Below are 25,080 nucleotides of genomic sequence, written 5' to 3'. Positions count from 1 at the left end.
ACATTAGCATCACCACTTGTGACTTTGCTCGCCCTTATTCTCTGCCTCATTATTTGCCAGTTTCCATCAGTAGTCTCTGCACACCCTCTATCACATCTGCTGACTGCTCCTTCCCACTTGCCACTCTCCTGGAGCCTTGCCTTGATTTGCCAGAGGCAGCCTGGCTTCCTGTCTGCTGTTCTCTCTGCACCTGGGCCCGTCATACATGTTGCTGCTGCTGGAGTCATCTTCTTGAGGCTTCACTATGTCAAAAGATCAATGAGACCCAAGTGTCCATAGACAGATAAACGGAGAAACAAAATGTAGTATATACCTACAATAAAATATGATTCAGCCTTAAAAAAGAAGGAAATGCTGACCCACACTAAACTAGGATGAACCCTGAAGACATTACGCTGAGCGAAATAAGCCAGTCACGAAAGGATAAATATTGTCTGATTCCGCCTAGATGAGGCACCTGGAGTAGCCAAATTCATAGAGCCAGAAAATAGCAGGGTGGTTGCCAGGGGCTGGGGGAAGGGGGAAATGTGCAGATAGTGTCGAATGCGTACAGTTTCATTTGGGGAAGATGGAAAACTCCGGGAAATGAATGATGGCCATGGTTCCACAGAACTGTACAGTTAAAATAGTGAATTCTGGATTATACATATTTTACCACAATAAAAAAATAGTTCAGGGAAAGAATGCTTGTTGTGCTTCTTTAGATGAAAGGAATATACTGCTCGTGAAGTTGTGTGTTGATTGGGACCTGGAAATGCTCCACCACGGATTCACTGAAACTCGAAACTTCTTGGCATGTTTTTGTGTTCTTTGGCACTTTGACATTAATACTTGTTCCTGGATTCATATGAAATTTTTGGTGGGAAAGAAACATACCATGATAAAAAGCTGCGAAAATAAATAATTAATTATACCAGTGATTTACCTATTATGTTGATAATTTCAATCTCCTCTTTCATCTCTTAATTTTCAAAATTTGACTTAAATCCTTATATATTCATTCCATGGCTAAACTTTTCAAAATTGGTATTAATTTCCGAAGACTAAATTAATAAGTGCTTTTTAAAAAATATTCAAATGTTATTTTTATTTTTGTCAAATAAGCATTTTTAAATGTATTGCTCAGAACATGAAAATCTTGCATCATCTCAAGTGATAATTTTGTTAACAATTTGGAGTGTGTGCATTTGTATGCATATAAATGTCATTGGTGGGGCACCTGGGTGGCACAGTTGGTTAAACGACTGCCTCAGGTCATGATCTCAGGGTCATGAGATCCAGCCCCACATTGAGCCCCACATGAGGCTCCAAGTCAGCACGGAGTTTGCTTGAGTTTCTCTCTCCCTCTCCCTCTGCCCCCCCCCACTTGTGCTCTCTCTCTGTCTCTCTCTCCTTCTGAAATACATAAATAAATAAATAATAGATGTCATTGGTAGCAAAAATAATGTTAGACCTATACCACCAAAGGCATTTTTACTTTGGGATGTGTAGATATCTATCTCTGTATATTTTTAAGCTACTACACAGGATTCTATTATGAAGTTACATGTTAATCTAACCTATATTCCCATAAATGTGAGGCATATTTCACAAATGTAGATAATGTATGCTGAGATAAACAGTGAAAACCAAATCATGTGTGTGCACGCACGCGCATCCTGCTATATTTTTGAGTGCTGGATGTAGAAAGGCAGGATCGAGTAAAAAGCACGTTTATAATTTTCGTAGAGTGTTGCAAAGTTTCAAATCTACTTTGACTGCTCTTTGACATCCCAAACACTTTGACACAGTTGCGATTGACTGTGTACAGTAGAAGCTGATAGTTTAGATGTTTAAGTTAAAACATCCAGACCCAGATGCAGAAGCCTCCTCCAATAGGCTTTTTCTAAGCCTTAAATTCAGCTTGCTCTTTATAGAGTCACAAAATACCCTGATGGAAATGAAACCTGAGCCAATGAATTCTCTAAGCCCCAAGATTCAGCTGTGCGACAAGGTAACAAAGGAAGTTTGGAATATAAATTAACAGCCACACTCAATCCCTGATATATCTATCTTCCTCACTTCTTTCGATATGTGTTCATCCCATTAAATCTAACTTTTCTTAAAAGTCTTCTACTAAATAACAAAACTCTTGTCAAAATTTCATAAATCACTTACATCACAACCTCACCACCCACAACAAATCCCAACTGAAATCTGGTCACTGTTTTGACTCTGATAATTACGACGTTTGTCAGATTCCAGGAGTGCAACAATTATACTTTCCCCTTTTGTTGTGTCTTGCTAGCTTTACTCCTTCGTGGCAAATTATAGATGGGCTTTAATTTTTCCATATCATCTTAGGCCATGTGGCTTGTAAATGTTATTTTGTAACCTAGCAAAGGCTCTTAAGAAGAAAAAGCAAAGCACTTAAATCGCTGTTGTTGGATTTGCATTTTCAAAACAAAGCCTATGGGAATAAAAATTACTTATTCTCCAGCAAAAATTCCCACGGTGCAAGTTATGTTAGTAACTGATGAAAAATGAAGACACTGTTCCTTTGCAAAGAAAGGGAAATGATATTTATTCACTCATGCATTCGTCTGACATTTATTGAGAACTCACAGTGTCAATAATGTGCATTGTATCCTACTCCACCTGCAATCGTTGCTACCAAATATCTTCCATAAATATGAATTCTTCATGTTTGAAAGAACATTTAAGAATATTTAAAGACAAAATCACTCTGCCTCATAGAGAATCGAAAACTTGTTTTTGGTGCATATGTACACATACACATTTTTTTCTCTTTGATTAAAAATTATTTACACATCTGTGCCCAGGATTAAGGATAATGAAATTCAACCACAAAAATGATTAAACAGTATATAATTGTAGTGTTGGAATTTATCAGTTTAGAGTGGTTGCCTCCATATTCACCTTTCCTTTGATCTTCTTGTAGACGTTATTGTTATTGACTGCAAATGTCTCCGTATTTTTGCTCAGTGGAATGTGGCTTGACAGATTAATTATATGTTATCAGGTAGTTGAAGATGAACTAAAGATATGTGGCTTCAAGAGGGATGCTGATGTCTCTGAGCTGTTCCTTTCTCAAAAGTAAGTGTACTTTATATAAGAAATAGAAGAGCATCATATTATAATGTTTCACAGATTCAAGTGTTCTTTTCCATTTTTTCCCCCAAGGACTGGATAGGCAAGTACCACGCTCTAATTACTTTACCATTCACTGGTGTTCACAGTCTCTATTAGAGAGGCAAGATGGAAATGGATAAAAACAAAGATTTGGACCAGGCTGAATTTGGAGACCAGCTCTGTCACTTCCAGCTGGGTGATCTTGGGCATGTCATCAACCTCCCTGTTAGGGTTGTCAGGGTTAGTAAATAAAAATACAATAGGTCCAGTTACTTGTGAATTTCAAAGAAATAAATGAATATAATTTTTCTTTAGTATTGTTTGTCCCACACTTCCCTGGGTTTCTCTGAAATTCACATATAAATGGGTCTTGTATTTCATCTGACAAGGCTCCTGCTTGAGTAGAACAATGTTATCTTCTTCACGGGGTTGTTAGGTGAAGATTAGGTGAGTTAGTAGAAGTAGTAGAGGGCCTGGTACACAGTGAGCACTCAGTGAGCATTAATACAGTGAATCGTATTGCTATTATTAGAGAATAATGGCTCATTATACCCTTCCACTATACTAACAACCCTATGATACCAATACCCCTAGCCAACAACCCCTATACTAATTTTACTGGTAAGTAGGAAAACTTCTCCCGTATGTAACAATCCCCTCCAACGCCCCAAGGTGGCAGCCAGCAAAGTGGGTTCTTCTACAGAGCAGTCACGGTGCCTGAGATAGAACTCGGGTGTAAGAGGAAGACGAAGTTACGGGTTGAATGGGACTCTGACACCACAGGTTTTGCCTGCCAACAAGTGACATATGTGCAACTAGACTTTGCATTAATAACAATGATCCTATTCCTACTGTTCTTTCCTTCCTTCATGCTTTTTAATCTCTATGAACTCCATGTATGATTTTAAAATAGGTTTGACATATTTCTACTCATATGTAATCTTTGGAACTCTGCTACCTTTTTTTTTTTTTTTTTTGAACTCAGCAACTTTCTAAAGAAGATGTCCCACTTTATCATTGAGGCTAATCACTTTATCGCTGGTGATTTGAGGAAATCCTTTATTAACAAACATATTTCTTTTGTTATGAATATATATTTTAGATTATAAGTGCAGAGAAAAATATTTAGCTTGGTAATGGTCCTGACTCTCTTGGTAGTAAGGGGGAAAATAGCTGGCCAATTTAAGATTTTTTAATATATATATTTTAGAATGTAACAGGTATGGTAGATTATTCTGACACACTTAAAGTCACGCTTTGAATCTTTCTATAGATCAGTGAGTTTTACAATAACAATACATATTTTATGTGGTCAAAAGATTGCAACTCTAAGCCTTTCATGATTTTAACAACAATACATTGCAAGGGTAAGTAGAGAACAATAAGAAAAGCTTTAAAACACTAGAAAAATATTAGAAATATTGATCCTTTGACAGTAGGTAATTAGTGGTCTTCTCCGGTGAAGGACAATACATTTTCTATCCCCAAAATACTAAGTTACCATTTAATGCATCCAGGCACACACACAAAAAAATGTTTCTCAGTCCAGACACCAATACACTGGGTAAACTAGGTTATTTGCCTGAGTCTCTGTTGCCCTGGGTGTGTGTGGGGGCGGATCTTATCAACGTCTCCTGAGTAATCATGGAGAAGGCATTCAACAGTGCTGACATACTATTGTCAGCGCAAGTCATTCCCGTCATTAATAGAATTTCCTCTCTTTGTCTTCCATTGGTGTCACCTTGAAATGCAACAGCCCAGTATTGATTTCAAACAGGTTTATGCGCAGAACTAACCCTCTGACTTGAGTTAAAATCCCTTTAAAAGGGAATCACTTTATTACATTATATAATAGCTAGAAATTCAGCATCGATATCAGGAAAATTAATGACACTAATTTGACTAATGACATTAATTTGACACAGGTGATATTTCAAAGTATTAATGTATTAAAATAACTTTTCGGGGAAATCCTTGGGGAAATCCTCTAAGCGGGGCTTGAGTTTCTCTGCTACCACATAATGATTGTTTTATTTTTCACAGGAACGGATGAAGCTGATGTATTATCTTTTTTGCCCAATGCAATAATTTAGGCATACCGGGCTCCAAACGCTTCTTCCCAGAAATAGGCTACATATCTACAATGAGAGAGGAGACTGCATTATGTGTATAAGTCTCCTATTAGAAGTTGCTTTTGAAGAGTCTGGAATATTTTTGTTGTGCCAGAGAAGTGTTCAAAGACTAACAGTGCATATCTAGAGGATGTGGAGTCTTCTTGAAGTCTTTTGTTTGGGATATTTTGAGAATTTAAAAAAAAATGGAAAAGGATTAAGAAGAAAAAACAAATACAAGTAGGGTGGGAAAGAGAATGACTGAAAGAGGGAAAGGCGAGGGGTGGCTGTTCTTTCCAAGTTTTTATTTAAATTGCAGGTAGTTAACGTACAGTGCAATATGAGTTTCAGGTGCAGAATTTAGGGATTCGTCACTTACATAAAAGACCTGGTGCTCATTACAAATGCCTTCCTTAATACCCATCACCTATTTAACAGGAAACCAGCTAATAAGTGTAAAAAGAATGAGAGCATGGGAAAAATCAGCATTTTATAATCCCAAATCTTCTGATTCAGCAAGGATCATCAGATGAAGCTAAAGCCATTGAACAAGTTATTGGGGCATGAGACATACACAACGTCGTCAGAGGTTTGCCCCACATATTACTTCTCAGTGAGAGCATTTGTACTGTTACAATGGAGAGACTTGACGGACGCAGCTTGAACCAAATGGTTGAACTTCCTTCCCCAAGAGGATGGGGACAAAGTGGCATTACTTGCCTCCTTCTCTGATGCCTTAATCACCACCTTTGTTCCTGAAAAATGGTCCACCTTGAAGTTAATCATGAGGAAACAATCAGACAAGTCAGGAATGTGAGACATTCTATCAGACAACTGTCCTGGACTCTTCAAAAAGTCAATGTCAAGGTAATAAAAGGAGAGTATTCTAAGTTTAAAAAGACTAAAGGATTGTATCAACTGAAATACAATGCATGAACCTTGATGGGATTCTGGATGGAAAAAACCACAAACTATTTAAAAAAATCTAGGGGCAACAGGGACAACTTGACCATGAAAAGAATGTTAGATGATATTATTAAATTCAATTTAATTTTTAGATGTGATAACAGTATCGTGGCTACGCAGGAGAATGTCCCTGTTTGAGGGATATGCATGCTGCAGTATTTAGGAGGGAGAGCCCCCAGAAGTCTGCAGTTGATTTTCAAATGATTCAGCAAGAAAATTGTCAGCCAATAAGTCCATACGTTACATAGATAAGAGAGAGTGGGCATAAGTGTGGCAAAATATTTAACATGAGGGCTACACAACCCTCGTGTGAGGTGAAGCGGAGCAAAGAGGCCACACAGAGGCTGTAGCAGCTTTTTAAGGGTGGCCAGTTTGCAATCCGTGGGGGCTTTATTCCTCTCGTGATATACCCGGGATTAAGAGGGGTGCAGATTCTGGAATGCCCGAACCAACTGTTTTGAACTTACTTTGGGGATAAAGGTCATCTGGATTTGGAAGCAATCAATGGACAGGAACAACATGGAAGGTGTGCGCTCTGGCTGGGATACGAGATGGGACTTTGTTCAGACATTCACCAGTTGAATGGCACAGGGCTCTTCTCAGATGAATCTGTGGCAGAGTGGAACCTCTACTGACTTATTTATCACAGATTGTATCAAAATAAATGATGCATAGAGACATACATGGATACACACCTGCCTGAGCACAGTTTCTGCCCTGAGAAATACAAGAGATCTGAATATTGCAGCCCACAGCAGTCAAGGACCAACTATCCTCAGGGCTTTGCCAGATTTGCTGATCACTCCCCCTCCCCACCCCATGCCTGTCCCTTTGCTGAGAGAGCAGCATCAGGAACAAAGTTCAGGACTGCCTGCACAGTTCAAGGAGGATGGTAATATTTTGACCCCGTATTTAGTAAACAAGAAAGGAAGAATAAAACACTTCACCTAGTCTCTGACTCTTGGCATACTGCCATTTCCACGTCTTAAATACAATGTGGCCAAGCTCTGGACAAGTCCAAAGTAAGAACCTTGCAGACATTGTCCAAGTAGGAACCAATAATGTTTCCACATTTAGGTGCAAATCCAGTGTCTTCCACACTTACTTTTTCCCCTCTGCCCTGTCTCCAGTAAAATCTTTTTTTTTTTTTTTTCAAATTGAGATCCCAATAAATGTAATCATAATGAGGTGTAAATTTCTAGTAATGTGATAAAGTGTTTTCTTCCAGTATTTCCTTTAAACTGGCTGACAAAAATCTTAATCCAAATGAATGAAGTTTTAATGACGGTATTTCAGAAATTAGTAGGTCGGTGTGCCAACAATTGTGAAAGAACAAAGAGAGAGGCCTTTCCAGTTATTCCAAAGTCCTACTATATAACCCACCTTACCCATGAATAAATTAATTGTTGCTAATGTTCACTTTCTCTTTCCTTTCCAGGGATCTGACAGAGGTCATCGATCTATCTAGGTTTAAAAAATTAAAATATTTATGGCTACAGCACAACAAGGTAGTGTTATATTTTATCTTTAAATACCTCTGTAATTAAATCACTATCTTAATCTCATGTTTATAATGGAGTTAATCTTTAAAAGTATTAATATTTTATACTCCTGATTTAACTCTAGGTAAGAAACTTCATACACACACACATACATACACTACTGTATTGAATAGGACAATCCGTGAGATGTTTTCAGGCTGCAACTTTACTTTTGTCTCTCATGTTCTGTCAGAACTGCCCAATGGAGGCTATTTCTTCCTGGACTCCTGGAATAAACTTTGGCAGTCTTAGTGACTTTTCTCATCTCTCTTATGTAATTCAAAATCTTACAGTCCATTGGAATCCTGGTCAGGGTTCCAGTTCAGAAATGAGTATGTCAGGGCGCCTGGGTGGTTAAGCATCAGACTCTTGGTTTCAGCTCCAGTCAGGATCTCATGGGTTGTGCGATCGAGCCCTGCACAGGGCTCTAGGCTCAGGGAGGAATCTGCTTGAAGATTCTCTCTCTGCCCCTCCCTCCACTTGTGAGCTAGCATGCGTGTTCTCTCTCTCTAATAAGTAAATAAATCTTTAAAAAAAAAAAAAAGGCAATGAGAATATCTAGGAGAGTATATTAATCCACTTTCAATCTTCATTTGTAAATGAGACATCTCCCTACATCCCCTTCCTTGTCCAGCTGGGGTTGACTACAGGTGTCCACCCGCCTTTTCATTAGCTCAGAAGTTGTAGCTGGTTGTTTTCCTCTCCTCTCCCTCTCCCCAGCCTTACCCAGGGCTGATATGGAGTGGGGAGGTGTGGAGGAAGGGCTACAGAGAGAGACAAAGTTCTTATCTGATCTGTATCATCCAGTACTAACAGATGTTCAAAGTCAACTTCTTTTCTCTTAATGGATTATTCAGAAGTAGGGTTTTTCAACTCTAATTCCTCTTCACTGGCCACTCCTGACTTCCCCTCCCCTTTCATCCCAGTGGTACCTAAACCAACAGTCCCCAGCCTGTGACAAACTACTCTCTTGGGCAGGATTCCTCGTAAAGTACCCCAGATCAATATGCCTTCAGTGGCCTGACATGCACTTTCCAGCTCTCACACACCTTTGTCCTGCCGTCAGAAGCTAGGGGGGTGGTTACCTCCCAGCTGCTACCCAAGCTGATCTAGTTTTCTCAGGAACTGCCAGACACTAAACCAACATGGCCCCAACTGCAGGCAGCTCTCATCAAGGTCACGGAGTATGGCCCTTAAAGCTTCTTTTAGAGGCGAGGATCCAGGAGGCGATGCCCTCCCACCGCCTCCCCTATAGTGGGTGGCTGACTGGGGCTCCACGTTCCCTCCATGTCAAAGAGCAGGGCTGAACTAAAATGCAAACCCAGTCAATCATTGGAGTTAACTAGTCAGTCGCTTATTCTCAACTTTCAAAAATTTGACGTTCCAACAGCTGGTGTTTTTATTCTTTTTGAATTGATGATCCAATCTGAACATTTTGAATTTAGACTTTGAAACACCAGCGGATCAAAAGGAAATCATTTCAGTTTTCAGCAGTAGTCAGCTTGTCAACAGTAGCCCAGAATCACAGAGCTGAATCCCTAAGCAGCCATGTTTATAAAATCATTGCAATATTACATGGCGTTTCGGTCTTTTTTTTTTTTTTAATCTACTAAGTGGGAAATGGAAAATGAAAGTGCTTCTCATTTAAGTATAGGCATAAGTCTCATAAGCTTGAAATCATTTCTAGGAGAACAAACGCAATTACCTTCAAGACCCAGGCGACTAGCAACTGGAGTGGAAAGTGCACGCACCACTTAAGGGCACAGAAGTTTAAAACTCTTTTAAACACCCTGCCAGAAATTATCCCGGGTCACAGTGTGCGACCTCTGATGAGAAGAAGATGGAAATCATCAAAAGCATGGCAGAACTGACTAATCTTTGTTTTCCATGTGTGCCTCTTGTGGGGTTCAGTTCTGAAGGAAAGAACGTGTACAAAGGTCAGCAGTGGGTCTAAAGGGAGAGATATAATGAGGGATTTTTAAAAATATTTTTTGGCTTTTGGTAGTGAACACCATCCCATCTCCAGCCATGGAATTTTCACACAATTGGCTACAGACACATTCTGTACATAGGAAGGGATTGTATACACTGCCAACTATTTCACTTTCTTCTGTTTCTGAAGGGCAGTGGGTGGGGAAAGAATGCAACAAGAGGCTGAATTCTCTTCTTGTGCTTGGCTCTTTCCGTTCAACAAACTACCTATATGATTTCCAATATCATCATCACTTGACTTTGTTCTTTACAATAACAGACTTATTTAGTTCATACAATGCTGAAAGGGTATCCTACCCAAAATAAGTTTTAAGTGTTACTTGGGGAAGTAAATAAGCTCATGTGAGTTTTCCTATTGGTCAGTAATTGGTTGCTAAGCTGCCTGAGTATTCACACTCCATGAAAAATTAAAGTCTTTTTCGGAATCCCAGACTCTGATGAACATACTAGCTATGATAGTACTTCACCAAAATTCATATGTAAAATTTTGATGATTACTTTTCTTTAACATCCAGACAGCACTAGGATCACCACTAAGAAGTCATTATACCAGCAGAGACATGATGTGGAGAAGTTTTGTGAAAAACACTATTAACATTGACATAAGAATGTAAATATTTAGAACTGCAGCTTTTGTTAACAATGGTCTGAGTTTGTGATCAGCATTGTTCTTACACTAGTGAATATCTTAAACTACCCTCTATTTGGAAAAAATGAAGGCACAAACCCATCTTTGTTGTTTATTCATTTATTCAATCAGAAATTTCGTTGAGGTGTATGTACTGGATATTATTGGTTGTCCATTCAATGTCCATTTTCTCCTTTTACCTATCCAACAGAATCTGGATTTAGGTTTTGGTACATATGTCTCCTTTTTACTCAGGCAGGTGGCCCCATCCCCAGTTCTAGGGAGCGGATCCTAAATTGTCTAAGCCATTCAGGGTAATCCCTTGTGAGTGCTTAGTCAATGAATGGGCACATAACCCAATTATGGTAATAGAGACATAGGATCTGCGGGGAGGCTTTTGTGAGAGGTTTCCTCATTCCTAAAGAGAGGACTAGAAGAGAGGTCCCTCTTTCCCTGATGTTTTCCTCCCCAGATATGAAGCAGGAACCATCCCATCAGCTTGAGAATGTACATGACATTTAGAGAAAAGCACAGCCCAGAGAATCATTGCGATACTAACAGTAAGGCTCTCACAACCTCTGGACCTCTTGGTATGTGAGATAATAAAGTTTCTCATTGATTAATGGGCCAGTTTGAGCTGAGCTCAGAAGCTACCCAGAGCCAAAAGCCTCCTATCTGATGCGGCTTGTTCTGTACTTGCATTAGGCCACTGATAGAATATATAACAATAAATGTGACGGCACCTGCTCTAATAACAAAATTAAGGGCAGAGGGAGTAGCTGTGCTCGTGGTGAGGGCACGGCATTTGCAAATTGCCTGGAATGGACTGCAAGAAAACAAGAGTCTAGGGAGGCAATGGACATGGTTTGATGTATTTGGAACCCAACACACTAGGAGCGGAGGCCCTTCTCCACATTATTACCTAGTGGGTGATCAAACTGGAGCCTCTGGTCTGACCCCGGACTAGCAGACAAAATAGGTGCAAGTTGCTTCCAACGCCCCAGCTGTGCTAGATTTGCTCAGGCGACTCTGGCTCCTTTGGATGCTCTCTGAGGGCTTACTTGCTTCTCGTACTGCATTGTCAGTCACTGGTCCTACATCACCTCCATTTCTGGATCACCTTTTGCTCAGCTCCCCTCATAGAATCAGGGGGAGGCAGCTGCTCTTAGATGCACATTGACTGAGGCCTTCTAAAGACTCCCTTCCTGTCTCATCTTCCAGCAAGCCCGACCGAGGGAGTTTTAGGTCCACGGTCAATCCTTTCCAATCTTCCAAGAGAAGTGGAGTGACTTGCCTTTAACACTAAAGTTTCAAATGATCTACCCATTTGATCTATTTGTGTTTGGGCTCCTCACCTCAAAAATTTTCTTTTACAGATATTCAGTAATGAACTCAAAATATTGGTGCCACAATGCTGGTATTCTTTCATTTCTGGAAGAACTAGCAGTCCTTGCGTATTTTTCATTTGGCTCAGATTAGAAGAAGCATTTGATGAAAACCCTGTAAAATGCTTCACCAAGCAACTGTCCAAAATGGAATCTGAGTTTCTGTCAGGTAGCAAAGAACAAACAGTTGACACATTTTACAAACTAAATTCAAATAAAAATACCTCTTCTGGCAAAGTCATTGCTTATAACCTTCATCATCTAAAAAACAATTGAAATACTTATTTATAATAACGTGTTCCATACTAACTGACCAGAGAATGCTCTGATTAAAATAAGCAATATCACTTTAAGGAAGATCCTGGACTCATTCTTCTATGGCACTAAGATATGTTACCGCCACTAAGATATGTTACCGCCACTAAGATATGTTACTGCCACTAAGATATGTTACCGCCTCCTATCTCCTAAGCATTCAGTACATACTGAGAATTTGGTAAATAGCACGAATTTGTATATTTTAGAAAGGAACATTGATGTACAAAATTAGCAAGGCACAATTTAAAAAAATGAAATAATTACTTTTAATGTGCTATTTTAAATAGTTGTCAAGAATTCTTTGAATTACTACTTTTTTCCAAGTAGCTTTACAACATACATCATGGAATTTTAGTTGGTTCCTTCAATAGGGTTTAGGTGTATATATATATTTATTTATTCATTTATACTAACATACTTTGTTCTAAAAAACAATTTAGAGCAGCACAAATCCCATAGTAGAGCACAAGAGCTGTTAAAGAATAAAATGAACTAGCATGCATTCCACATAATTTGGGCTCTTACATGTTTCTGTTGCCTCAGGGCAACATTAATTCTATCCTTTATGTCAACGTTGTTGAAAGAATCATATTTTGCCAAATATTTAAAACCTCTTCAAAAAAAGTAAATCAACATAAATAACCTAAATAAGGCTTCACTGCATGGTTGTGAAATTCATACATATCTACACTATATATCTAGTTATGATTTAACCTTAAAATAAGGTAATAATGGTACTCATATCTTGCGAGTTTGTTGCAAAGATTAAATAAGTATATATATATATATATATAATACATATACCACCGAGAAGATATTAATTTGAAAATATTTTGAAAAGAAAATATTAGTAGTTTGAGCAATGGAAAATTTAGATTGAGTATTGGAAAATATTCCATATGCCAATATATATAATTTTAGTTGGTTCCTTCAAGAAGGTTTCGGTGTGTATATATATATATATATATATATATATATATATATATATATATTCATTTACTACCTAATATACCTTGTTCTAAAAACGGCTTAGAGCATTTGAAAAATTAAATAATTTTAAGGTGTTATTTTAAATATTTGTAAAGAATTTTTTTGAATTGCTACTTTTTTTCAAGTAGCTTTAATTTTAGTTGGTTCAGTATGTGTATAGTACTTTGCGAGACGTACATGTTCAGAGATTAGTCCTCTGCTGTTTTCCATTTTTATGCCAAATATTTTTTAATGTATTTTAAGCATGATTTTTGGTGAAAAACATTGCTGAAATAGTAGAAAAACAATTTATGGAGTATTTTCCATTACTCTAACAGTATTTTCCATTACTTCAAAGTATGTTCAAATTAATGTCTTCTGGTTACTTTATATAGAGGTTCCTCTATTTTAATGAACCCAATTATGATGTACTACATGCCAGTTTTTGATTTGAGAATCAGACAGACTTGGATTTGAATCCTTGCTCTGTTACCTTGAGAAAGTTGTTTAACTTCGCTGAGCCCAGTTTGCTCCTAGGTAAGTAAGGGATAAAACAAATAACACAGGGCTATTGTAAGCATTATATTAGATAATGTCTGTGAAACCATCTAACGCAGGGCAAACTGATAACGAGCATTTAATCAATATGACTCTCCCCTCTTCCCTTGACTCTAAATCAGCTGTTCCCAACAAGAAGTGACTTTGCACACACACACACACACACACACACACACACACACACACACACCATCTATCCCTTACAGAGACATATGGCAATCTCTGGAGACACTTTTGATTGCCCCAAGTGGAGGGTGTGTGTGCTACTGGCATCTAGTGGGAGACTAGATTTGCTGTTAAACATAGTACAACGCACAGGACAGCCGTCCCAAACCCAACCAAGAATAATCTGGCCCTACCTGTCAATAGTTATAGAGCTTGAGAAGCCCTGTTCTAAAAGAATGCCTCCTTAATTTTGAATTCATGCTGGCATATTTTTTTCTCCACTAGGACCTCGGTGGCTACCTGTAAGTGCTTTACATTAAATGGAAGTAGTCCCAGCTCTCTCTCTCTCTAAAAAATAATAGTTAAGTAATAATAGCTCTCGTTTATTGAGCACTTGTTATTTGCCAAGCCCTGAACTAGAATAAATGTTTTGTGAAACATCACATTCAATATAAATCTTATGGTGATCCTTCAAAATGAACAGTGTAGATTTTTCTAAATGGATAATTATAACACTATATATATTATATATATATACCATTTACTTTAACAATGGCTTGAGTGTCAGAACAATAAGCATGTCTTCCAGTTCTCATTCCTAGTTCTTGACTTCAACAGCTTGCTACATTGCAGTATCTGTTAAGTCCTGTGAATTCTACCTTGGAACTGTCTCTCGATTCCCTCTACTTTTCTTCTCCCACTGCCATTACTTTACACTGGGCCACCATATACTCTTCTGAATTAGTGTAACCCCCTTCTCATTCAACTCCTGCTATTATACTTACTCTCCCTTCTGAACCATCTTCTTCCCTGCCATCTTCTTTCTAAAATAAAATTGGACAGCCACAGTCCTCTGCACAAAATCTTGTAGTAACTTCCAGGGTCCTCATGAACGTGCTTTATGTCTTTCCACTCCATTCGCCTACCTATCTCACCCCAACAAACAGTGCAGTCTTAAAATCCCAGTAATTATGGCCCGAAAGATATTAATGCTCTTGAGAAAACCATGATTCTACAATCAAGATGAAACTATTGAGTTTATTAGTATTCTTCTTGTGTTAACAAGTAATGCAAGAGAAATTAAAGTCTTAAGTAATTAGAAATGTTCTGTTGATATGTAGTCGGGCAGACAACTGGAAAAGAAGAGAAAAAGTCATGGTTTCCACTGGGGTTTGTTTTCTATACCTGTGTCAGGTGTGGCTATCATTCGATCAGGGAGTGGTGAGAGGAAGGAAGGATGGAAGGCAATGAGTTGCTGTCAGGAGGCCAGTAGGAAGAGGAGAAAGGGATAGGAAGCCCACCGGGAACCCCACACCCTCTTTGTATTGCATGGTCTCCTACTTGGGAGGAACATGGTCCCTCTGATGACTTAAGAAAAGCTGCGGGAAATTGGTGGTGGTCCTCCCGCACGGGTGCTGACATAATCGGGTGCAGATGAATCTGTGAAATGATGAGATGAGCAGCACATGTGCCCTTTACAGCCTCAATTTGCGCATGTTGCAAACAACAATAAAATTAAAGAAAATTCATTGAAGAAATCAGTTTTGAAACTTCTCATACAAATCTAAAATAGCTTTTCTGAGCTATGTCTCAGGACTAAAATTTGCAATAAATCCTCACTAAATCAAATGCGTTGGCATCTACCTGAATCAACCCATTGAAGGCCAAAGCAGTTCTATTTAACTGATAACAATAATTGCTATGATAAGCTTTAATAAACACCTGAAACTAATTTATAATCTTGAGCATGTACTTCTGTATAGAAAGCTCTGTATATTTCTGGATAGAAAGTACAAAGCACCTGGGCAATAACTATTTAATGGGAATATTCTCCCTGATAGATCCTGTATTAAGTAGAAAGATAGTCCTATTTAACTTACCTGCTGCTTTTAGAAGATACCTGCCCCACCTCTATGGCTCTACCATCCTCATAATTCAAACAAATTGTTAAATATTATCGAGGTTATAGAGTCAATATTTTTTTAAAAAAACGGAGTTCTCTCTGCAGAGTAACAGTCACTTCTGACCCTCAATCTAGAGTTGAATACCTCATTTCTTGTATACAGTACTTAATGGTTCATTTGAGGAATTTTCAAGACTGCTTTTGACTATTTACAGTTCATAGAACTAAATTTCGAATCTAATCTTAAAAGTAAGATGTGAGGGGCACCTGGGTGCCTCGGTCAGTGAAGCGTCTGCCTTCGGCCCAGGTCATGATCCCAGGGTCCTGGGATTGAGTCCAGCGTGGGGCTCCCTGCTCAGCGGGAAGCCTGCTTCTCCCTCTCCCTCTGCCTCTCCCCGTTCATGCCTGCTCTCTCTCTCCCACTCCCTCTCAAATAAATAAACATAATCTTAAGCAAAAAAAAAAAGCTGTGACTTCACCATACTCTTAGGAAAATGGGAGGGGGAGGGGGTAAGATACTGAAGAAATACGGTTCCTTTCCTTAATGAAGACATAAAACTGTGAGCAACTGATTCACTGTACAAAGCAAATGAAGTGCTGGAGTGGTTGAGAAAGTGGAGGTTCATGGGTGTAGATGTTGTCAAGAAAGGCCTTTTTAAGGAGGTGAGCTGTGAAGCCACAGGACGAGGTTGTGCCTTGGCCCTTCCTTGCCTCTTGTGGCTGGGTGCGCTGTCAGCACTGGGCCGGCAGCCGGTGTGTATGCACTTTAGAGTCCTCTGTAGAAGGACGGTGAGCGCGAGAAGAGGAGACTGTTCATCCACTCAAAGTGCTGCAGCAGGAGGAAGTTTTAGAGAAATAAAAACTGGCTCAAAACAGAGCAAGAAGATAGTAGTGAGAGCAAGGAGATCAAAGGACCGCTTCAACAAATCTCTGGAGGCCCACTCAAGCATGGGGCTTGTTTATTTTTTGTTTTGGGGGGGTGTTCCTTTTTTTTTTTTTTTTTAAGATTTTATTTATTTATTTATTTATTTATTTGAGACAGAGAGCGCGAGCACAAGCAGAGGGAGCAGCAGGCAGAAGGCGAGGGAGAAGCAGACTCCCCCCTGAGCAGGGAGCCGGATGCCGGACTCCATCCCAGGACCCCAGGATCATGACCCCAGCAGAAGGCAGACACTCAACGACTGAGCCACCCAGGCACCCCTTTGGGGGGCATTTTTAAAAAGATCTTATTTATTTGAGAGAGAGCACATGCATGTGAGCAAGGGGAGGGGCAGAAGGAGAGGGAGAATCTCAAGCAGACTCCCCTCTGAGTATAAGCCCTGAGTCCGGTCTCAGGATCCTGAGATCATGACCTAAGCCGGGGGCTTAACCAACTGAGCTACCTAGGCACCCCTCAAGCATGTTTTGGTATGCCCTGTTGGACAAAGGCTGATTCTTAAGAATCATAAGAAATGTACCAGGAAAAAAGTCATGCAGGTCAAAGAGAAGGCATGACTCATACACAGATGCAGAAATGGCTTCAGTGTTGAGGAGAAAGCCCTTGGCACATACTAATCACTAAATAATGTGTGATGGTGAGTTAGTGGGTACGTGGGGCCAGATGCAATGAGACTGCAGGTGGCAGAACTCTGAGAAACAAGGTTAGAGCAAAAGGGCTAGGCCAGATTACAGAGGCATCGAAAATTATGCAAGAAGTTTGGGAGAGACAGGATGAGAGGTTTGTCTTCAATTAGCTGAAAACATTCTTTTCATCACAATGGCCTCAAAGACAATCCAGATGGAAACTCATAGCCCAGACCAAATAGTTAGAAATAATAATAGAAAACATCAAACTTCTATGATCTTATTATAATTTTATAAATATATATATACACACACATTTGTTTATATATATACATATATATAATTACTATAAAAAGCATATTATTCTTGAACTCTCATTTTCAGCTCCAGGGAATAACATTTCTAACTAGAAACTATTGTCTGACAGAACTATATCTAAACAACAATGCCATATTTGACTTAGAAGGTATGTCTTAAATGTTTTCTGTTGATTGAATAGATTTTCAATTGAGTAGTAACTGATAACTATCGTACTGCTAATGGCATGCCAAAATCTATTTGAACATTTCTTTTGAAAATATGTGATGAAACCCATTTTTAAAAACGCTAGTATGTACATTTCATTTTGAAAAATGTGCTTCAGATTAGTTTTAATGTAATATTGTCCTGTGCCTTATTGAAAATGTAAAAGAATCTTTTTTTAAAATAGAAATTCTTCCATTCCACTGCACACAAAGTGGGCATTAGGGAAGCAAATTTTAACAATACTTGGGAGCATTAATAAATATAACAACTTGATAAATGGTCTTCATGGTTTCAGTGTCTGCCATTTTTACCAGCCAAATTCCTCTTTTCACTCTGAGTTAATCTTACATGCGTAACTATCCCTAAGTTGACAATTCAAGTCAGGTATAAAAAGTACATGATGTACCAGGATCATGAAATGCAAAGAAGTACAGCACAAAACATTTTTTTAAAAAAATATCATGTGTCGTAGAGTCAAAATGTCATAAATTTTCAGATCCACCATGATTCCATGTACCAGAGAGAAAGAAAATCTTGCCAATTCAACTATGATGCAGCTATTGTAAAGACACAACCCACTTTTATTTCTGTGAAAAATGTGGGACTGTGTGAAATTTCGAATCAACAAAAGTGATATGAATACGTGGCTTCCTGTTGTGTAAAGAAAATATTAAGCTGAGCAATTTGGGGGGAAGGTATTGAACTAAATGAGTGATCTTTCCTTTGATTGCCATTATGAATCTAAGTAACCCTGACAAAACAAAGCACAACAAAAAGAAGAGTAAAGAAAATAACCCTTCTGAAATCAAACAAAAAAAATTATTGCTGCAGAAAAAACCAAAACAATAACAATGGAAAGAGGTTGGCTCTGCATGTCCACATCACACTCAATTATTCGAATTCTTGTGCTTTGTTGTATTCTTAATGATAAATCACATTATTATTAATAATGACTCCTTGTACCAGCTGAAATGTATTCTTTGCTTTGTTTCGTTCGCATGCTTAATTAGCATTAGAAATGCTTAAAATCTTGTAAAAAAAAATGTCTTTCAGGCCTGCACTCTCTGCCCTCGTTGTACTTACTCCTGCTGCACCACAACGAGCTGACCAACATCGACGCCACAGTGAAGGAATTGAAGGGGATGCCGAATCTGAAGATCCTAAGTACCCGTTTGTTTGTCTATCCGGCCATCAGCTAAAGTAGTCAGAACACAGGACAAGTTTCCTTTTTTAAGTCAAAATCGACCAATGTTTATAACGAACTATTTAAATATTCTCGAAAACAAGATTTAATTTTATTCTCTTTTAAAACATGTTCTTGCAAGAATAACAGGTGGAAAAAAAGTTTTGAGGGATGACGTGGCATACCAAAGGGAAGTGACAAAAGGGACAAAAAGTTTACCTGTTTCAATCTGTGTGTTCGGTTTTATCTCAGAACTAAGTTTTAGCACACACCCTATGACTCCATCTACATGACATGTCCAGAAGAGACACACGTATGGGGATAACCACACTGAGCACTAAGTATTTTTAAAGAGATTCTTGTTTGTCCAGGATTGGGGGACAGAGGGGACCAGGGAGCCATAGCTAAAGATTAAGGGGTTTGGGGGTTCCTCTAGGGGTGATGAAAATGTTTTACAGTTGACTGCAGTGATGGTTGCACAACTCTTCGAATATACTAGAAAACATGAATTGTATACTTACAATGAGCGAATCATGTGGTATATGAATTACTTTAGTTAAGCTGACACCAACAGAAAAAAATTAAGTTTTTTTTAAGCTTTCCACTGGGTGAACAGCAAATTTCACTCATGTATATTGAATCACACCCAGCAAGGAAGTGACCTACGTAGTGGAAGAAAGTGTGAAATGGGTTGGAAAAATAAATAATACACAGTTCTTGCTCAATAAGCTTATAATCTTGAAGGGTAAACAACCCGTACACGATTGCAACAGAGGATAAATGTTTCTGGGTGTACCAGGGGAAAAGACACTCAGATGAGTGCGTTTCCAAAGTTTAGAGTTAGGAGACTTGTTTATATAATGTCATGAAATAGATGTGGTTTTTTTCCTATTCATTTTCTATTCATTTCTCAGAATTGCCTGAAACAATGTTTTGAATATGTGCAAACTGGTGTTGATGGTGAAGGTTCTGATCAGATCAATACACAGAGTAATTATAGTTTTCATATACTCTCAGTGCTAATCAGTAACATCTACTGTAGTGAGGAGAAGTGACTCATGTGCTTATACATAGATTGTTCAAACCCAACTATTAAAATTATACCAAGTTCATGGGAATTCCATGCTTTTTTTTTTTTTTCGTTGATTTTCCCTTTGGAAAGAAGTTGGAGGCAGATATTCACAAACATACAATAATCTGAGTTGATTCCCACATCCCACATCTCCCCTCAGCACATCCACTCAGGCCAGAAACTGGACAGTTGGTCAAGACCATCCACCCTCCATTACCGTGCTTACCCACTCACTAGTTACTATGTACCTATCACCACCCTTCCTTCTCTGCTTCCCCCCATTTAAATGGGTTTTCATCATCTCTGGTTACTTCCCATCTTGTCCTCCTCAGAGCACAGGTCCAAGAGACACATTTCTATTGACTACACACAGCATGGTGGCCCCTGGAGCTGGCAACATGGCCGCCTTGCCACCATAGACACCTTTTAACGTGCAAATAATACCATGCTTATTTTTGAAACGTGAAAGGTCTGTGAAAGACTCAGGACTGGCCCGTGCCCCGAAATTACCTGGCCCCTGTGTGCTGAACAAACACTTCTGTGATTAAAAGACTGACTACGCTAGATTTGGAATTCTCACTTATCTTCATTTTTCCATAAAACGGGATACCAGTTAGCTCTCAGGATCACCTCAAATATTAGGCTAACTCTGTAAGACATGTTTTTAAAGAGGACTTCTCGACATTAATGTTATTTTGAAGCAGCAACAAAAACAAAAACGGTGTCGCGGTGGATTATGTAAATTAGATGATGGATTAAGATGCTCACAGTCTAGAAAGTCTGCTAAGTAGTAAATGGATTTTAACAACAAAACTGACATTTGAAATAATAATCGTTATAACAACATATTTGAACGTCTTTCCTGTTGAGAAAATGCTTTCTTATTATAGTCGCATTTAAATCTTCACAGCAATCCTATGATGTGATTAGAATGATTTCCTCTTGAATGGTGGGAATGCAAGTCTCTGAGCTTTAACCAAACTACTGGGAAAGGTCGAAACTTAAAAGCATGCCTTGTTTCTTTGTTTCACATTTATTCATTCACTTGTTTAATAAATATTTATCATTTATTCATTCATTCAGTAAATATCACGCATTCACTACGTGACACTCTAATACATGGGGACATGGAAGTCCCATGGTTTATGGTTTTATAACTTTCAGCCTAAATATTTTTTAGAGAGCTGAAGGAGCTTGAGATGAAACTAATTGGATGATTTGCTAAATATAAGAAGTCAATTAACTTAAGCAAACTTATTTTACAATACACGATTTGGAAGTTAGCAGTCAAGGTCGTCCTATCATAGTCAACAGAATTATGCCCTGAACGAAGGTGCCTGGCCCAGGGAGTGACTGGAGTCTGAAATCCAGTCCATGCCTCCCTTGTTAAGCGTGTGTGTGTGAGCATAGAATTGTGTCATCCCTGAGGTGAAGTACAGGAGGGCCTTTTCCTGTTCTCTGAAAGGCTGTTCTTTCCCCTGGTAGTATAATGTCTCTATCATTACCTGTCCCGACAGTTTAAGTGACCTCTACTTAAAATCAAAGTGATTATAATTCAAGTTACGTAACTACAATGGTTCCAACTGAGAGTCTTTGTAGTGAGATCATTTTTTGAAATGGAGAGAATGCTATGTCCACTTTCCCCCAAAAAAAGCATTTTTAGAAAAGTTTTGGTAGCAAGTATGCACACTGTGAACACTTGACCCATTTTGGTTAAAGATATTATATGGGAAAAAGGTTCCCAAGTACTAGACTACTAATTGTATTTGGGCAGTAATGTGCCCACATTAAGTTTCTATGAGCCTCATTTGCAATCACAGATTAGATTCAGCTCATTAGTTAAAATGAGAGATCCATGCACTTTCAAGTGTTAAAATTTTTGCCCTTTCAAGCCCTAAAACCGTATAAAATGCTGAAGTCTTGTTATTATTCCACTCCAATTACAAGGTCTTCAGAGGGTGAGAAAATAGCCTGGAGGGGAAACCTTTAATCCATTTCTGCCTTTTCCCCTCCATTGGCGTTTATGAGGAGGATTGCCAAGAGATGGCCCAGGAGACACAGGGCTGGGAGCTTCAGGGAGGCCTAACCCAGCTGCCGAGTGTGAGGTCCTGGAAACTGGAATTCCCGACTTCCAGGCTGAGTCAGGAGGGCCCCACCTCTTCTCTCCAGGCGGTCTACCTTTCCCCACCCTTCCTCTCCAGCTCCATTTTCCTCTTCCCTCCCTTTCTGCCAAGTCTTTCTAAGTCAGGACCCACTTCCTGGCTGGTGACTTTCCTTGACCTTCAGTCTCTTCCTCTTTGCCAGCACGTGGGGGAAAACACCTCCATCACCAGCCACAAAATACTTAGATTCTCCTGTTTCTAAAGTTTTACTCTCCTCATTTCTCTCATGTTTTCTTTGTTTCATTAAGCTCCACTGTTGGAAAGTACAACTAGACACCTGCATTCTATAATTTTTAGGAGTTGCTTCCTAGCAGTGCTTTAAGGATTCACCATTAAAGGCAGAGTGCCCCTTTCAGGAGAGGGTCTCCATGTTCTTCAGGTTCTGCTCTTAAACGTTTTCTATCCTTCTTCACTTGGCCCCAGTCCACGGCTGATGGCAAATAGTCAGGAGCCAAAGAGGGACAAGAAGATCAGGGTGGGACTATGATCGCAATGGTCTCTTCATTTGAGCTTCCGCCTGAAATGCCCTTCAAGGTGGGACCACCCCTCCCAAACAACAAAACAGAACAACCACCCAATAAAAAGAGCCAATCAGGTCTTTGCTGTTTGGGTTGAAGAAGAGAATATTCTGACCCCTCCAGCTCTCTTCATCCCCTGCTTTAGTCCAATTTCACCTTTCAAAAATTGGGGATGATTTCCATACTCAGTACAAGCATGTGGTGTGCAGCGGCTCACAGGTTTTAAAGCAAGATGGGGGTAACAATGGAGATGCTGACCTTACTAAGTAACCTTGAGCCAGAACCTCAAAATCGTAGTGTCTGACCATTGACAGCTAAACTCCCTCCCACTGGCTGTTCTGTATAGACATAGTACATAACTACTTTTAACTTATCGGTATCATTTTCCCCATCTATTAAAATGGCTGTTTTGGGGCACCTGGGTGGCTCAGCCGGTTAGGTGTCAGACTGCTGATTTTGGCTCAGGTCATGATCTCAGGGTCATGGGATCAAATCCTGTGTCAGGCTCTATTCTCAGCAGAGTCTGCTTCTCTCTCTCTCCCCCTCTGCTCCTCCCCATGCACTGTCTCTCTCTCTCTCTTTCAAGTACATAAATAAATCTTTTTAAAAAGTGGATGTTTTGGTACATTATCAATCACATCAACTTTCTTCAAAGGTGGTCTGAAAAACTAACATTCATTTAAATGATGGTTCTTAATTTAGCTTTTAAAGTTTTAAAAAATCGAAGCCAAGTAGGTAACTTTTTTTTTCTCTTCTGTTTCAATAATAAATAGCTTCATACATGTGACTCATGTAATTCAAGCTTGTGCAGTAAGGTAGTAGAGACATTTTGATATATTATTGGATAGATGTAAATTGCTTAGACTCAGAATCCCAAATTAAGATAAGCAAGACAGTGCTGGCGCCACCACCGTGTACTCTATAAGTAGCCTAGAGGGAAAGTGGATTAAATAGTATTAACCCATTGAAAGTGAAAGTGTAAGCAATTTCGTTTCATAGTTTCTAAAGGAATGTACCGACACATCACGGAAGGCTTTCAGAACTTTCAGACACAGGAAACCGATTTCATATCTTAGAAATTTAATTTATGGTAATTTTATAGCATCAATCCAAAACTCATAAATCCAAAATGTTAAATGTTTAATAGCATGGAAGAGGGAAAAAAAAGGTTAAAAATAAGATTGCCTCTTTCTAAAACTTAAGAGCAAGGAAAAAAATGAAAAATCATAAGGATGCGATGCCTTTTCAATTATTTAATTCTATTTTTTTAAGTTAATTTAAGCAGAGGCAGGGCTAACAGCCCAGTGTTCTGACCTGCTGTCCCTTAGATTTTACGTGAGATTGAGATAAACAGTGAGTCACGATAAGTGCATTGAGTTTTCAATGTTGGGACGCGTTCTTAATAAGTCATGTAACTGCAGTAAATCTAAATTTGATGTTTTGTTTTACTGAAGTTAGAAGGTTTTCAATTCACATAAAGAAGTAACTTAAGTAAAGACTTGGAGAAGAAGACAAGAAAAGAAATGAAATAGGAATGTTCTCAGAGGGAAAAGAGTATGAAGGGGATGCAAAGAGTAAATGTCATTGGTACATGTTCTACGACCATCACAGGCAGCGGCAGACCCCACTGCCGGCTGCTTGAATGTACGACAGGGTTCTGAGTTGTCCGATGTGCTTCTCCAACACAACTGCAGAGCAGACTTCTGCACTAAAGCATTTGTGACTTTCTCTTTCTCATTAACAATGATGGTGTTTTGCTTTTCCATCATTGGGCATGTTCTTTTCTCTTTCTGGCTCAAACTACAATGCATGTCCCTATGGGTCATTTTAAATGTCTTTATGGGGCGCCTGGGTGGCTCAGTCGTCAAGCGTCTGCCTTCGGCTCAGGGCGTGATCCTAGGGTGCTGAGATCGAGCCCCGCATCAGGCTCCCTGCTCCCCTGGGAGCCTGCTTCTTCCTCTCCCACTCCCCCTGCTTGTGTTCCCTCTCTCGCTGGCTGTCTCTCTGTCAAATAAATAAATAAAATCTTTAAAAAAATAAATAAAAATAAAATCTGTCCTTATTACTGGTTTCATATACATCCATTCTGCTCCCTGTCCAGTAGTTGTAATTATTCGTTACCACTTTAAATTCCTTCCCTTTTAAGATTAAAATGTAAACCCTTTTGTCACTCGAGCCATCTTGCAAATCTTCCATTTCATTTTTCCTCTCCTTTCCCCCACTGCATACACATTTCCTTTCTTTTAAATTCTTAGTTACTCCTGGCTCTCCAGTTTCTTTTATGCCTTCCTCGTTCTGATAGCGTTTGTCTATGAGCTACCAGGTGCTTTCTGTTGCCTGCTGTAAGTCCTTCTAAAGCTCCAGTTTTCCACAGGGAAGAGGGATATGT

The 25,080-nt window shown here is 39.1% G+C and overlaps 1 protein-coding gene across 1 annotated transcript in view; it reads left to right on the top strand.

Annotated features, from left to right (window-relative positions):
• The first annotated feature begins 1,828 nt into the window (after positions 1 to 1,828).
• The window catches only part of LRRC72 (leucine rich repeat containing 72), a 36,307-nt gene continuing 13,055 nt past the window's right edge, over positions 1,829 to 25,080 (top strand). Inside the window, exons 1-5 of the mRNA XM_008686531.2 lie at positions 1,829 to 1,993; positions 3,023 to 3,096; positions 7,648 to 7,717; positions 17,616 to 17,697; positions 18,810 to 18,920. Coding sequence (XP_008684753.1) covers positions 1,829 to 1,993; positions 3,023 to 3,096; positions 7,648 to 7,717; positions 17,616 to 17,697; positions 18,810 to 18,920 — 502 coding nt within the window. The remainder of the gene's footprint in view (positions 1,994 to 3,022; positions 3,097 to 7,647; positions 7,718 to 17,615; positions 17,698 to 18,809; positions 18,921 to 25,080) is intronic.

Source organism: Ursus maritimus, unplaced genomic scaffold (assembly GCF_017311325.1).
Source record: "Ursus maritimus isolate PB19 unplaced genomic scaffold, ASM1731132v1 scaffold_3, whole genome shotgun sequence".
Taxonomy (NCBI): Eukaryota; Metazoa; Chordata; class Mammalia; order Carnivora; family Ursidae; genus Ursus; species Ursus maritimus.
The sequence above is the reverse complement of the archived record's forward strand: the minus strand, read 5'-3'. Positions and strand labels throughout refer to the sequence as shown.